The 16,096-nt window shown below is 43.4% G+C and overlaps 1 protein-coding gene across 1 annotated transcript in view; it reads left to right on the top strand.

Annotated features, from left to right (window-relative positions):
• The window catches only part of LOC310873976 (long-chain-fatty-acid--CoA ligase 1-like), a 44,705-nt gene that overhangs the window by 16,075 nt on the left and 12,534 nt on the right, over positions 1 to 16,096 (top strand). Inside the window, exons 7-14 of the mRNA XM_083786606.1 lie at positions 919 to 1,018; positions 3,491 to 3,666; positions 5,309 to 5,341; positions 5,441 to 5,492; positions 7,664 to 7,737; positions 10,128 to 10,205; positions 11,824 to 11,958; positions 12,797 to 12,931. Coding sequence (XP_083642732.1) covers positions 919 to 1,018; positions 3,491 to 3,666; positions 5,309 to 5,341; positions 5,441 to 5,492; positions 7,664 to 7,737; positions 10,128 to 10,205; positions 11,824 to 11,958; positions 12,797 to 12,931 — 783 coding nt within the window. The remainder of the gene's footprint in view (positions 1 to 918; positions 1,019 to 3,490; positions 3,667 to 5,308; positions 5,342 to 5,440; positions 5,493 to 7,663; positions 7,738 to 10,127; positions 10,206 to 11,823; positions 11,959 to 12,796; positions 12,932 to 16,096) is intronic.

Genomic DNA, 16,096 nt, shown 5'->3' with positions numbered 1-16,096 from the left:
TACATCTTCTCTCAGAACAGAGCCGAGGTACACACCTCCATGTTACATCTTCTCTCAGAACAGAGCCGAGGTACACACCTCCATGTTACATCTTCTCTCAGAACAGAGCCGAGGTACACACCTCCATGTTACATCTTCTCTCAGAACAGAGCCGAGGTACACACCTCCATGTTACATCTTCTCTCAGAACAGAGCCGAGGTACACACCTCCATGTTACATCTTCTCTCAGAACAGAGCCGAGGTACACACCTCCATGTTACATCTTCTCTCAGAACAGAGCCGAGGTACACACCTCCATGTTACATCTTCTCTCAGAACAGAGCCGAGGTACACACCTCCATGTTACATCTTCTCTCAGAACAGAGCCGAGGTACACACCTCCATGTTACATCTTCTCTCAGAACAGAGCAGAGGTACACACCTCCATGTTACATCTTCTCTCAGAACAGAGCAGAGGTACACACCTCCATATTACATCTTCTCTCAGAACAGAGCCGAGGTACACACCTCCATGTTACATCTTCTCTCAGAACAGAGCCGAGGTACACACCTCCATATTACATCTTCTCTCAGAACAGAGCAGAGGTACACACCTCCATATTACATCTTCTCTCAGAACAGAGCCGAGTTACACACCTCCATGTTACAACTTTTTGTGTTAAAAAATAAATAAATAGACGCCCTACTTTATCACACTACAGCGTCGCACAAAAGTAGCAAATCCGTACGCTCGTTTTGCACTTACAGGAGTTACAGATCTGCTACTTTTGCTACTTTAGAGTTTCAAATCAGAAAAGTAAAGATTTTGGACATATGACGTTTCCACCCAACAGAGACGACATAGTCACTGTGTGTGCGTGTGTGTGTGTGTGTGTGTGTGTGTGTGTGTGTGTGTGTGTGTGTGTGTGTGTGTGCAGTGGACCATCACTGAGCTGGCGTGTTACAGCTATTCCTTGGTGTCAGTGCCTCTCTATGACACACTGGGGACAGAGGCCATCACGTACATCATCGACAGAGGTACACACACACACACACACACACACACACACACACACACACACACACACACACACACACACACACACACACACACACACCAGTACCTTTAACATCATGATGTTGCCCGCCTTAAAGGTGATATAGACAAGTTTTCAGCCAAGATTTTAAATATATATAAATGTATTCTTTTGGCCTTTTCCCCCTGTATCTTTCCCTATATTATGATGCTGAGGTGTTCTCCTGCAACAGCACACTCCCCCTTTTCCCCCCTGTGGCTGAATGCGCTGTTTATATCCACTACAGTTTACTACTCGGGACGTCGGAGGGGATTTAAACTTTTAGCCAATTGCAGTGCGAGGCTGTGACGGTGTGTTCAACCCAGCACTGCAGTATTATAATGATGCGATGCGATTTGCGATTTTAATTGCAATGTATAATATCCCCATATCTTAGTTTCACTAACATTGTTCATGTGAAAGTATGTTTATGATTTAATATGTAAGCCTATTGGAATTATGAGAATCGCTATGTATAGTGCATGGTTGGGTGGTGTGAAACTGAACAACACCAGCAGCAATAAGCACCCCACAGAACTCAGAGGATCCTTAGTCACAGAACAACTCAGACCCCAATAAAATCTCCTGTTTAGGCCTACATCAATATCGTTTTCGTTCATGTGGGTTGTATGTGCTTATTTGTTGAAATGGTGGAAGTGGAAGTGAGTAATAGTATTTCACCCTGCACCGCCGCTCCACCGCGGCGACTGCCTGCCGGCCGGCCGGCTTGAAGCGTGCTCGCCAACGGTGACAGGCCGTCGCGGATCATCATAGCGATTTTTCTTCATTGCAATGAATAACCGTGGACAGAGTAGTTCACATGAATGAACGATGCTGTAGGGGCTGGAGCATTTGAGGGGCAATATGTTTTATATGCACGATTACAAATAAAAGAGAATTGAATTGAGAGCCAGTGAGTCTCCTCTACTTCCTACTTCCTCATTTGCGGGACTCGGTGTGATATTGCGATTATGCTACAGTTACCCTTAAAAAAACATGTCAACTCAATGTCATTGTTGTAACTATGATATCGATAGAAATTCATAATTTTGTAATGTTATATTTAGCCATACGAGCGCAATATCCATAGCGTCCGTCCCAGCAGCAACAACAATCCCATAGCGTGAAGTGACCTGGCTCAGCCAATAGAATGAGGGGGGGAGGGGTGTGGAGCTAGATATGCATTTGTTTGGAAACACTCACTCACTTCTGTGTACAAACACTGGAAACTTGTCTATATCACCTTTAATCTTCTGTTACTACCGTACAAAAGTTTCTACACCATACTGTCCATGCCTAACGGAAACAAACTTTTCAGTATTACCCGCGTATTGCTTCCAAGATTAGCGACTTTAAGCAACGACGGCTACGGCAGTCGGCTACGGCAACCTCGATACATAAACCTGCTCTCCGTCGCAGCCCTTTCTACTACGGCAGAACCTACACTTACACGTAGTGTCTACAACGCCATGTCATAACTATGTTTATTGAAATAAACTGTCATTCATTTACACCGTTTGCTCCATCACCTATCTTCTGCTGTGTAATGTGTTGGCATGCTCTGAATGAAGAAACAACACTAATACCATATGTCATATTAACCATGTTTATTCATGCAGCACCTTCCTCTTTCCACTGCTGATCATGTCCAGCGCATACGAATTAAGCAATATCGGCAAGTTAGCTGATGCGCGACGGGGTGTTTAAAAAAAAGTAGTTTGACACATGCTGCATAGATGCGTCACCATGGGAACCAATGTCGCCGACCGCTGTTTGCTTAACGATTTGGACAGCTATGGCGATTGCGTCAGCTCCCGTACTTCCGCCTATAGCGGAGCCGTCCTGAAAACAGTCGTTGCTTAAAGTCGCCTACAGTATTATCAGACTCTCTGCTTTTTTGTTCTTGTTTAATGTAAATCGCTCTGGATTAAGGGCGTCTGCTAAATGCCTAAATTGTAAATTGTACCCACACTTTCTAATATGACCAATAAGGACATCACACACTTAGCAGTCTCGATAACAAATGATACTGATCCTCCTTCAACCTCATGATGCCACCTGGACAGAGATACAGAACCTTGGGGTGGAAAAATGGTCTGCTTTAGCAGGAGTTTTGTTCCCTCAGCCATTAAACTAACTGCCCCGCCAATAGGATGGTTCTGGTTCTGATGGGTCATGTATGATAGGATGGTTCTGTGGAGACCTCGTGTATGTATTGTCTAAGCAATATGTTTTTATGTGCTATGGTTTGGTGTGTTTTTTTTTTTTTGGTCTTGAACAGACGTAAAGACAAATTGTCCCTTCGGGGACAATAAAGCTTATTATATTATCAAGTAGCCTCAAGTAGTACGACAATGATATTCCACTCTCTCTCCTGCCTGCGTGTGCGTGTGTATGTGGGTGCGTGCGTGTATGTGTGTGCGTGTGCCTGCAGCGTGCCTGTCCACCATAGTGTGTGACTCGGCAGAGAAGGCCCAGCTGCTGCTGGACTGTGTGGCGGACAGGGAGCATCCTGTACGGACCGTCATAGTGATGGAGGGCTGCAGCGCCGAGCTGGCCACCAGGGGGCAGCACAACGGCATCCAAATACTCAGCCTGGAGGAGACGGAGGTTCGCCCCAGAGACTATGAGAGATCTGTCCATCCATCGCTTATTTTCAACGCACGCACAGCACACGTCAAAAGACGTGATTGGCGGTGTGGGCAGCCAATCAGACTTGTGATTTTGGATATTGTACTATTGTCGGTAAAATCTGTATCGGCAGATACTAAAAATCAAATGATCGGAATAAAAAGAAAATCACACCTGTGTGAAGTGACTAAGTGAGGGACGCTCTTAGCATCTTACAACATGGAGGAGGTGATGTAATGATGTAAAACAAACGGTGTCAAAACAAACATTACATTCTCTTTATTACTTGCGCAAGCAGAGCGCGCAAGTAATAGTTTTCGTCCAGTGCTTCGATGCATATGTCGCTGTTTGATGTGTATGCGCCGTGCGTATGACGTAATGACTACTTGTACTTGATATGGCAGTGGTGTCAGATTACATAGATGTATATGTACATAGGGGCATTACCTTTAATCCTCCCGACACTAAAACATATCGTCATTACGTCACCATCGAAAACCATTTTCACTCTGGCATTGGGTCCTTTAATCCACATCTTTATTACGTCATCATTGAGAGCTAGTTATACCATTTATACCCTGACGTCAAAAGTAACCACAGTATACCGCTAATCAACTTACACATTACATATACATAGAGACATTTCCTTTAATCCACCCGACACTGATCGACATATACGTCACCACCGAAAGCCGTCACTCATCCGTATTAATTACAACATTACGTTTCTACTTTTTTACCTCCAAAAACTAGGTTCGTAGCAAATAGCTAAACCTAATCATTAAATATTTCAAATGTTATTTCACAGAGAAGCTGAGATTTGACAGTTTGTAGCGGTCGACAGTACTTGCGCGCTCTGCTTGCCCACTACTAGGCCATTTATGGCCTACTTGTGTGCAACAAGCTAATAGGCACTCGACAGAGTGCAGTTCTAGTTTGTAAATGGCATTTAATGTTTGTGTTAGGGACAAAACAACATTAATTCATTGTCAATGGCGTTTTTATAACAAACATTAAACCTGTATTTAGGAGGGGCTAGCACCCCTCAAAAACAACGCGATCGGGACATCCTAGTATATTGTACTTCATCGCACAACGGTGTTGTGCAATAATTGTGACCCTAGCAGATCTACAAGATCACAATGTGATTTATCGATTATATTAAATGGTGCATAGCCCTTTTATCCAATTCGTTGAAAATAACAAATGACAAATCTACAGTGCATCACGTTGAGCTTGTAGATTTAGTCAGCTTGTTGGGCGACTGTGGCTCAGGAGGTAGAGCAGGTCGTCCAATGATCCATGGGTCGGCGGTTTGAATCCCGGCTCCTCCTCCTGTCTACATGTCAAAGTGTCCTTTGGGCAAGACACTGAAACCCAAATTGCTCCCGATGTGCTGGTTGGTGCCTTGCATGGCTTCCGCCGCAATCGGTGTATGAATGGGTGAATGTAATGCACATGAATGTAATGCACAATCTATGTAAAGCGCCTTGGGTAAAGGCGCTATATAAATGCACCATTTGCTAGTTTTGTCAAAGAGATTTGGTGTAGAGGGAAATCTGTGCACTTCGTTCTTTCTTTCTTTCTTTCCATGACTAAACATCCATATCTCCCCCCCCAGGCACTGGGTAAGGCCAACCACCACGCACCCTTGGTGAGTAACCATGACAACCTCAGGATATCTCTTGTCCTAATAGTCGGTTCAATAGGGTGTATGACCCCTGACCTTTGTCCCCTGACCCCTCTCCCACAGCCCCCCCGCCCCGAGGACATGGCTGTCATCTGCTTCACTAGTGGGACGACAGGTAGGCCTATAACAACACCACAGCGCTTCAACATTTCAGAAACTAAACGATAATCGACCATTTCATTTAATAATCCATAAAAAATCGATCATGTCATTACAAAAGGAATAGGCAGCCAAGTCTTATGCACACCTATATGCTCTGAGACGGGTGTGTAGGCAGGGCTCAATGTACTCCGAAAGATGCACACAGAGTGCTCAAAGACACAAAGACCCGCACACCGGCGTCTGCACTTGCAATACGAACTTTATTTAGGCAACGTTTCGGTCAAAGACCTTCTTCAGGCATGAAGAAGGTCACAAAAGGTTACAAGAGGAATGAAATAAAAACAAATTCAAAAATATTAAAGCAGAGTATAGTGTAAAGCAGCGCTCCAAAACGTTTTCATAACACTCTTTACAGACCTGTAAAGGCCAAAGAATACTCCAGGTTGACCTCAGTCAGTGACGTCATGTTGTAGTTTCAGTACAGACAGGCAGAAGTGCTGGGGTGAGTTTCTTACCACCGCGGCTCAGTGACGTCATGTTGTAGTTTCCCAACCACCGCAGTGGTCACCTTATCACCTACAGTATGCAGCGTGGGTCTTAACGCTTTCCTCACCACAGCCCCATCTAGTGGTTTGAAGTGAAGCGTTGCCTGGTGACGATGAAGCATGGTGGTGTGTGTGTGTGTGTGTGTGTGTGTGTGTGTGATGTCAGTGATGTCATCACTGTCACGACATCACAGGTTAAGATAAATATACTAAGTGTCATGCAATTCAGTTACAAAAAGTTTTATAGTTCTTATAATCAGTTAATGTTTTGGACACAAACATAGCAGAATTATAATATGCGATTGTTTCAGACTTGTGTTAGAATCTTGGTACTGCTCTCCTGGATCCAGGCCACCAGCGGATGTCTCCAATGTGAAGTTATTTTCCATGGACCAATTAGTAATTTCATCCATAACCAGGTTGACCAGATAACCGAAGATGACCTGCACGATATATATACTGCCGCAGAAAAAACAATGCATATAGAATTTAAACACGATGTAATTACTCCAGCGACCAGTACCAGCATTGCCTCTTACTTCCAGGAGAAATGGAACAATTTCACGAATTCCTCGTACCCTGCAGACGATTTAATTACAGAGTTTAAAAACCTAATGGACCACACCTACGACATTGTGAAGGAACGCAGGAATGAATCGCTCTGCGTACACACATGTGGAATCCTTATTCAAAAGGTGAGGACCTGTGGTGGGCGTAATCCAAAATCACATCATTGTAAATTAACTATACCACACAAGTGCCCCCCTGCTAATGGTGAGTTACACTGTGGCCACTCTGACCTGGAGACGGGAGTGGGCAGTAACCTCAGTCTGTCGTGTGCTCTTCCCTGGCACAGCCTGGTGTGGAGTGGTGAACACATGGTGCTAAAGTACCACTGGGCCAAAGATCTATCGGACGGAGGCTATGACCCTCTGCTGGCCCACAATCAGTCGGACCTCCTAATGGAAGATGTGAGCGCCACGGACGAGGGAACATATCGATGCTCGCTTGAGGATCAAGATGGAAACGTCTACTCGAATTTATCGTGGTCCGTCCGTGTCCCTTCACCCCCCACCACAACGGACCCGGTCACTGAGGAGGAAACGGGAGAAACGGCGCCGACAACCGTTGTTCCCACTGTGACACCTGTCACCGTTACCGCGGTGACGCCAAGGACGGAACACGATAAGCCAGATGACGGTGGCGGCTATAGCGTCCTCATCACCATCATTACTACTTCTCTGGCCGGGTCGGCGCTGGCCATCGCCGGGGTGGTGATGGGGTTTCGAAAGTGGAAGAAAAGAGACGAGGAGTGATATATTATGTCATATGGCAAATAAGTCTGTTTGTTTAGGCCACACAAAGTTGGTAAAATATGGACTTGTCTTTTTGGTTTAATTTACTTTATATTTATTTTCAGCACTACTACATTCTACATGCATAAAGGACTACACACAACCGGTTAAATGACACACTGTTTATTTCAACTTTGGTGATAAAGTTACAGACTGGAGTGCACATCCATATGTTATATTTTGTCAAATGAATGCCAAGTTGTTTTATCAGGAGTTATTTAATGTTTGTTTGTTTTGAGTATCAGTTCTCACGGGTGTGATTTCTATACTGTTGTTTGTGTCAGGTAACCCTAAAGGAGCCATGCTGACACATCGGAACATCGTGTCCAACGCTTCAGCAGTCATCCGCCTCACTCAGGTAACACCCTGTAGTTGTACCTACTGTCCATCATGTCAGCATCACACCTCTGCTCCTCGCCACTCCTGTAAAGGTGCGTTCAGACTTGGATGGTTAGAGCGGCGCCATTACATACAAAGACGATGCAACGACGAGAAGTTGTGAGAGCCCCGCCAATGGGCACGGCACGGCGCGACCTGGCACAGCACAAACTGGACGAACCGAGTCGAGTCTAGTCTGAACAAATATGGACAAAGCGTTCCCCGGGTCTAACATGGACGTAAAATGAAGCCTGTAATTCCTTGCACTGTAAGTCGCCATATTTCTAGATCTGTTTGTTCCCAGCTGGCCATTGGCTGGCTCCGTTTGGGCCCAGCTGGCCATTCGCTGGCCCAGACAACGAGGCGGGACTTCCCCCCCCTTACTCTTTGTTGGTTTTTATTTTGACTCAACGGGGGGTGGCTCCCGATCATAGAATGTAACGGTAGCCACGCCCCTCAGAACATACGCGACTTTATGGCAATTCTTTTTAATAATAAGACCATAATTTTCCAAAAAGAATATTATGACATGAGAAATGAGACTTTAAACTGGAAGCAGAAAGTATTCATGACCATGTTTATTAAGGTAATGCAGTCTAGGTGAAGTTGGACCCAAATACATGGGCCTCTATGGAGATATGGGTTTTTTTGGGCCCAATGACAGACAGCGCCACAACAGGCCATTATATGAACTTTCAGGAAGTCCCGATTTCCTTAGTGGCTTCACGAAATATCTGTCTGACTGCCACCCTGGTCTGAACCAGGGGGGCAGTCAGCCAGATATTTCGTGAAGCCTCATTTGAAATCGGTAGTTCATATAATGGCCTGTTGTGGCGCAGGACTGGACCCAAAAAGCCCCATAGCTCCATAGAGGCCCATGTATTTTGGCCCAACTTCACCTAGACTGTATTACCTTAATAAACATGGTCATGAATACTTTCTTCTTCCAGTCACTAGTTTAAAGTCTCATTTCTAATGTCATAATATTCTTTTTGGAAAATTATGGTCCCATTAATTAAAAAAATGACCATAAAGAAAAAAAAACATCGCGTATGTTCTGAGGGGCGTGGCTACCGTTACAGTCTATGATCGGGATTCCCCTCCCACTCGAGTCAAAATAAAAACCAACGGAGAAGAAGGGGGGAAGTCCCGCCTCGTTGTCTGGGCAGCCAGCTGGTCCAAAACGGAGCCAGCCAATGGCCAGCTGGTACCAAACGGATCTAGAAAGATGGCGACTTACAGTGCAGGAATAACAGGCTTCATTTTACGTCCATGTTAGACCCGGCGAACGCTTTGTCCATATTTTTTACAGTCTATGGTCTGAACACACCTTTAGGGTGACCAGATCCAAACTGTTCATTTGAGAGACTGAAGTATCACTTGTGTGGGACAGTGGGGACGGGACGGGGTTAGCAACGTATAACTTGAATGCCTTGATGTCATATTCAACCATATAGGCCTAATATTTCCTATCCTTTTGTTATTAAACTCCTCTGGTGTCTCACATTCATCCTACGGGATATTTATTGTGTTATTTTAACAGGCTTAAAACCACATCTTGGAGGAAAAGAGACATTGAGAGAGAACAGAAAGCCAACTATTAGGGGACTATATTAGGGCATTTGAACAGTGATGCCTGGCAGTCACAATGTGGGACAGGGTCTCAATTTGCGGGACGCCTGAGAAGTCTTGGAAATGTGAGACTGTCCCACGCAAAGGGGGGACATCTGGTCACCCTAGCTCCTCTCCATGCTTCGTCTCCAGTCGTACTATCACACGACAACAGAAGATGTGATGTGTTATGATGTCTTTTCTTCCACTGGCCCACATGTTTGAGCGTGTGGTGGAGGGACACATCCTTCACACATTCTGTACGTAGGACGCCTCAGGCCGTCATAAGGATTCGAACAGAGATAAGGGGGCGAGATAAGAATATTCAGAATTTTTCCTTTTTTTGTTTTTGGCCCGTTCGCCTTTCGGCTGCCGTATGCTACGCTCTGGGCTCATATTAGCTTACCGTTGACTTACATGTTAGCGCGGCGGACAGAATGACTCGTATCTCCTAATCCAGGGCGCTCTCCGTGGTTATGAACGGATCGATATGCTGGCGCTTCATTTCTGCTCCTCATCCGTCTCTCCCGCAGAATATGAACGTATAAATTAAAATGATCGCAATGTAAGCTAGCAATGTAAAGTCAACTTTTTTTAGTAGATTGTTTCCTATCTATCCTATTTTGAAGCACTTCCGGCACTGATAGTGTTTTAACAATGACTTACCCTCCCTACTCTGTGTGTGTGTGTGTGTGTGTGTGTGTGTGTGTGTGTGTGTGTGTGTGTGGGCGCGTGTGTGCACGCATTCATGTCCTGCAGGCCAGCAGTCGGTGGACAACCAGTGACGTGCACATATCCTACCTGCCTCTGGCTCATATGTTTGAGAGAATAGTACAGGTATGCTTGTCATCTGTACCCGTGGACCTACGTCAAACCTTTTTTTTTTTTATTGTCTCCACCAGGCCGAAGGCGTGGGGGAGAGTATGTTTATTGTCTCCACCAGGCCGAAGGCGTGGGGGAGAGTATGTTTTATTGTCTCCACCAGGCCGAAGGCGTGGGGCAGAGTATGTTTTATTGTCTCCACCAGGCCGAAGGCGTGGGGGAGAGTATGTTTTATTGTCTCCACCAGGCCGAAGGCGTGGGGCAGAGTATGTTTTATTGTCTCCACCAGGCCGAAGGCGTGGGGGAGAGTATGTTTTATTGTCTCCACCAGGCCGAAGGCGTGGGGCAGAGTATGTTTTATTGTCTCCACCAGGCCGAAGGCGTGGGGCAGAGTATGTTTTATTGTCTCCACCAGGCCGAAGGCGTGGGGGAGAGTATGTTTTGCAGTCTGTGTACTGCTAGTCTCCGGCACCTTTGGCCCGGTCGATGTCAAACTTCGCACACGCACTTCCTGGATGCCAACGACGAACCTCTGTCGCAAAATATTTTCCAAATGTTCCAATTACTCGCACACATTTTATCCATACAGCACGCAAATCGTTACACACTAACTTTATAGTAATGTGATCAACACAGATCTGTCCGATTTCCCATATTCCATCCCGATTGGTTAAGATTGCCTTTCAACATTTGCAGGATTGGTCAGTTTTGAACAAAATGCCTCAATTCATGAATGCACCGTGCAATTTATTTGAAATTTTGCACAATGTCACTAAGCCGAGGACGACATGGCAGCGCCAATTTGCATTTTAACTTTTTAACTTTTGTAAAACACCTTGCAAATCGCTACACAGTGTCTATAGAGTGTCCCCTTTCAGAACGACGAGTGGCCCAGAAAATGAATCCCAATGCATTCTGCCCATAGGCTTTTCTTTAAAGACTAAGTATTTATTTAAAGACTGTTACGCCGCGGACAAAGCCAACTCGGATCGTGACAAATCATGACAATGAACACTATGTTTTGGGCCGATCAAATAATTTATAAGAAGAAAAACAAAACAAATAGTGTTGTCTCCTGCCTTTATTTTCTTCTTTCTAATGATTTTGATCGGCCCAAAATATTGTGTTCATTGTCATTATTTGTCACGATCCGAGTTGGCTTTGTCTGCGGCGTAACCGTCTTTAAATAAATACTTTAAGAAAAGCCTATGGGCAACATATTTTGAGATGGGGGTCCGCGGCCAAATTCAGATCATTCTGGGGGTCCTTGACATGAAAAGGGTTGAGCACCACTGATATAGAAACATAGGTTTTTCAGAAAACCGTCAGGCTTCAGGAAGACATTTTGTAGAATCAGGTCCTCAGGTCTTATAATAAGGGGTTATCCCATTCTGGGCGGGAACCCCATTTGGTTATTATGTTATGCTTTAGCTATTGAAAAATAGCAGACCTACAAGCTCATAGTGCGCCACCGAGTGGCGCGCTACGAGCATGTAGGTCTGCTATTTTTGAAACATCGAAGAACGACTGACATAGAAACATAGCTTTTTCAGAAAACTGTCAGGATGTAGAAGACATTTTTAGAATCTGATCTCAGGTAAAAATGGGTTAATAATACCCCATGTACCCCCAGGCGGTGTTGCTGGTGCATGGAGCCAGGATCGGCTTCTTCCAGGGAGACATCCGTCTGCTCATGGACGACATGCTGGCGCTGAAGCCCACCGTGTTCCCCGTGGTCCCCAGACTGCTCAACAGGATGTTTGACAAGGTGAGGTGTTCCCCCATACCGTATAGAGACCGTATTGTTATATTTTCTTTTGTGTGTTTGTTGTTGTTGTATTGTTTATTTCTGTTTTTTGTGCAGTCTGTGTTTTTATTTCTTTACTGCACAGCTGCCCCCCTTTGCCAACTTGTAGATTTATGTACTGTTCTTTATGAACTTTTAAACCAATGACCTCTTCCTTCAGGAAAGGATTCCATATAAGCCTTCTGGCTTCTTCCTTTCCTTGCATTGTATTTTTGTTTCTTTGATATGTTATTGTCTATTATTTGTACTACATGCTAAATAAATAAACCTAAACCTAAAGACTGCTCAACAGGAGGTTTGACAAGGTGAGGTGTTTGCTTGAAATGTGTTCCCTATATCAGTGGTTCCCAAAGTGGGGTCCGGGGACCCCCAGGGGTCCCTGAGGGAGTTCCAGTTCCATTTGTACACTCTTAGAGTTCAATTTACATTGATTTTACAATGGGGGGTCTCAGAGAAATGCCATCAAACGGGGGTCCGAAGCCTAATGCAGGTCAAACTGGTTGAGGATCACAGCTAGAGCCGTCAAAGTCTTCTCTTATGGGGGTCCCTGGCATATCTCTTCAAACGGGGGTCCGTGGGGTAATGGGTATCAATGCACTTTGTAATTTGTAGCTCTAGTACTTCGGTAGTCTAACGTGTGTGTGTGTGTGTGTGTGTGTGTGTGTGTGTGTGTGTGTGTGTGTGTGTGTGTGTGTGTGTGTGTGTGTGTGTGTGTGTGTGTGTGTGTGTGTGTGTGTGTGTGTGTGTGTGTGTGTGTGTGTGTGTGTGTGTGTGTGTGTGTGCGTGTGTGCGTGTGCAGATCTATGGGCAGGCCAACACCTCGTTGAAGCGCTGGATACTGGGGTTTGCCTACAGGAGGAAAGAGGCGGAGCTAAAGAGAGGCATCGTGAGGAGAGACAGCATCTGGGACAAACTCATCTTCAGAAGAGTCCAGGTGTAGTTACTGTATTATAAACTCATCTTCAGTAGAGTCCAGGTGTAGTTACTGTATTATAAACTCATCTTCAGTAGAGTCTAGGTGTAGTTACTGTATTATAAACTCATCTTCAGTAGAGTCCAGGTGTAGTTACTGTATTATAAACTCATCTTCAGTAGAGTCCAGGTGTAGTTACTGTATTATAAACTCATCTTCAGTAGAGTCCAGGTGTAGTTACTGTATTATAAACTCATCTTCAGTAGAGTCCAGGTGTAGTTACTGTATTATAAACTCATCTTCAGTAGAGTCCAGGTGTAGTTACTGTATTATAAACTCATCTTCAGTAGAGTCCAGGTGTAGTTACTGTATTATAAACTCATCTTCAGTAGAGTCCAGGTGTAGTTACTGTATTATAAACTCATCTTCAGTAGAGTCCAGGTGTAGTTACTGTATTATAAACTCATCTTCAGTAGAGTCCAGGTGTAGTTACTGTATTATAAACTCATCTTCAGTAGAGTCCAGGTGTAGTTACTGTATTATAAACTCATCTTCAGTAGAGTCCAGGTGTAGTTACTGTATTATAAACTCATCTTCAGTAGAGTCCAGGTGTAGTTACTGTATTATAAACTCATCTTCAGTAGAGTCCAGGTGTAGTTACTGTATTATAAACTCATCTTCAGTAGAGTCCAGGTGTAGTTACTGTATTATAAACTCATCTCCAGTAGAGTCCAGGTGTAGTTACTGTATTATAAACTCATCTTCAGTAGAGTCCAGGTGTAGTTACTGTATTATAAACTCATCTTCAGTAGAGTCCAGGTGTAGTTACTGTATTATAAACTCATCTTCAGTAGAGTCCAGGTGTAGTTACTGTATCATAAACTCATCTTCAGTAGAGTCCAGGTGTAGTTACTGTATTATAAACTCATCTTCAGTAGAGTCCAGGTGTAGTTACTGTATTATAAACTCATCTTCAGTAGAGTCCAGGTGTAGTTACTGTATTATAAACTCATCTCCAGTAGAGTCCAGGTGTAGTTACTGTATTATAAACTCATCTTCACTAGAGTCCAGGTGTAGTTACTGTATTATAAACTCATCTTCAGTAGAGTCCAGGTGTAGTTACTGTATTATAAACTCATCTTCAGTAGAGTCCAGGTGTAGTTACTGTATTATAAACTCATCTTCAGTAGAGTCCAGGTGTAGTTACTGTATTATAAACTCATCTTCAGTAGAGTCCAGGTGCAGTTACTGTATTATAAACTCATCTTCAGTAGAGTCCAGGTGTAGTTACTGTATTATAAACTCATCTTCAGAAGAGTCCAGGTGTAGTTACTGTATTATAAACTCATCTTCAGTAGAGTCCAGGTGTAGTTACTGTATTATAAACTCATCTTCAGTAGAGTCCAGGTGTAGTTACTGTATTATAAACTAATCTTCAGTAGAGTCCAGGTGTAGTTACTGTATTATAAACTCATCTTCAGTAGAGTCCAGGTGCAGTTACTGTATTATAAACTCATCTTCAGTAGAGTCCAGGTGTAGTTACTGTATTATAAACTCATCTTCAGTAGAGTCCAGGTGTAGTTACTGTATTATAAACTCATCTTCAGTAGAGTCCAGGTGTAGTTACTGTATTATAAACTCATCTCCAGTAGAGTCCAGGTGTAGTTACTGTATTATAAACTCATCTTCAGTAGAGTCCAGGTGTAGTTACTGTATTATAAACTCATCTTCAGTAGAGTCCAGGTGTAGTTACTGTATTATAAACTCATCTTCAGTAGAGTCCAGGTGTAGTTACTGTATTATAAACTCATCTCCAGTAGAGTCCAGGTGTAGTTACTGTATTATAAACTCATCTTCAGTAGAGTCCAGGTGTAGTTACTGTATTATAAACTCATCTTCAGTAGAGTCCAGGTGTAGTTACTGTATTATAAACTCATCTTCAGTAGAGTCCAGGTGTAGTTACTGTATTATAAACTCATCTTCAGTAGAGTCCAGGTGTAGTTACTGTATTATAAACTCATCTTCAGTAGAGTCCAGGTGTAGTTACTGTATTATAAACTCATCTTCAGTAGAGTCCAGGTGTAGTTACTGTATTATAAACTCATCTTCAGTAGAGTCCAGGTGTAGTTACTGTATTATAAACTCATCTCCAGTAGAGTCCAGGTGTAGTTACTGTATTATAAACTCATCTTTAGTAGAGTCCAGGTGTAGTTACTGTATTATAAACTCATCTTCAGTAGAGTCCAGGTGTAGTTACTGTATTATAAACTCATCTTCAGTAGAGTCCAGGTGTAGTTACTGTATTATAAACTCATCTTCAGTAGAGTCCAGGTGTAGTTACTGTATTATAAACTCATCTTCAGTAGAGTCCAGGTGTAGTTACTGTATTATAAACTCATCTTCAGTAGAGTCCAGGTGTAGTTACTGTATTATAAACTCATCTCCAGTAGAGTCCAGGTGTAGTTACTGTATTATAAACTCATCTTCAGTAGAGTCCAGGTGTAGTTACTGTATTATAAACTCATCTTCAGTAGAGTCCAGGTGTAGTTACTGTATTATAAACTCATCTTCAGTAGAGTCCAGGTGTAGTTACTGTATTATAAACTCATCTTCAGTAGAGTCCAGGTGTAGTTACTGTATTATAAACTCATCTTCAGTAGAGTCCAGGTGTAGTTACTGTATTATAAACTCATCTTCAGTAGAGTCCAGGTGTAGTTACTGTATTATAAACTCATCTTCAGTAGAGTCCAGGTGTAGTTACTGTATTATAAACTCATCTCCAGTAGAGTCCAGGTGTAGTTACTGTATTATAAACTCATCTTTAGTAGAGTCCAGGTGTAGTTACTGTATTATAAACTCATCTTCAGTAGAGTCCAGGTGTAGTTACTGTATTATAAACTCATCTTCAGTAGAGTCCAGGTGTAGTTACTGTATTATAAACTCATCTTCAGTAGAGTCCACGTGTAGTTACTGTATTATAAACTCATCTTCAGTAGAGTCCAGGTGTAGTTACTGTATTATAAACTCATCTTCAGTAGAGTCCAGGTGTAGTTACTGTATTATAAACTCATCTTCAGTAGAGTCCAGGTGTAGTTACTGTATTATAAACTCATCTTCAGTAGAGTCCAGGTGTAGTTACTGTATTATAAACTCATCTTCAGTAGAGTCCAGGTGTAGTTACTGTAT

Source organism: Protomyctophum parallelum (genome assembly GCF_964188405.1).
Source record: "Protomyctophum parallelum genome assembly, chromosome: 16".
NCBI lineage: Eukaryota > Metazoa > Chordata > Actinopteri > Myctophiformes > Myctophidae > Protomyctophum > Protomyctophum parallelum.
Note: the sequence above shows the minus strand (reverse complement) of the source record. Positions and strands in the feature narration are given on the sequence as shown.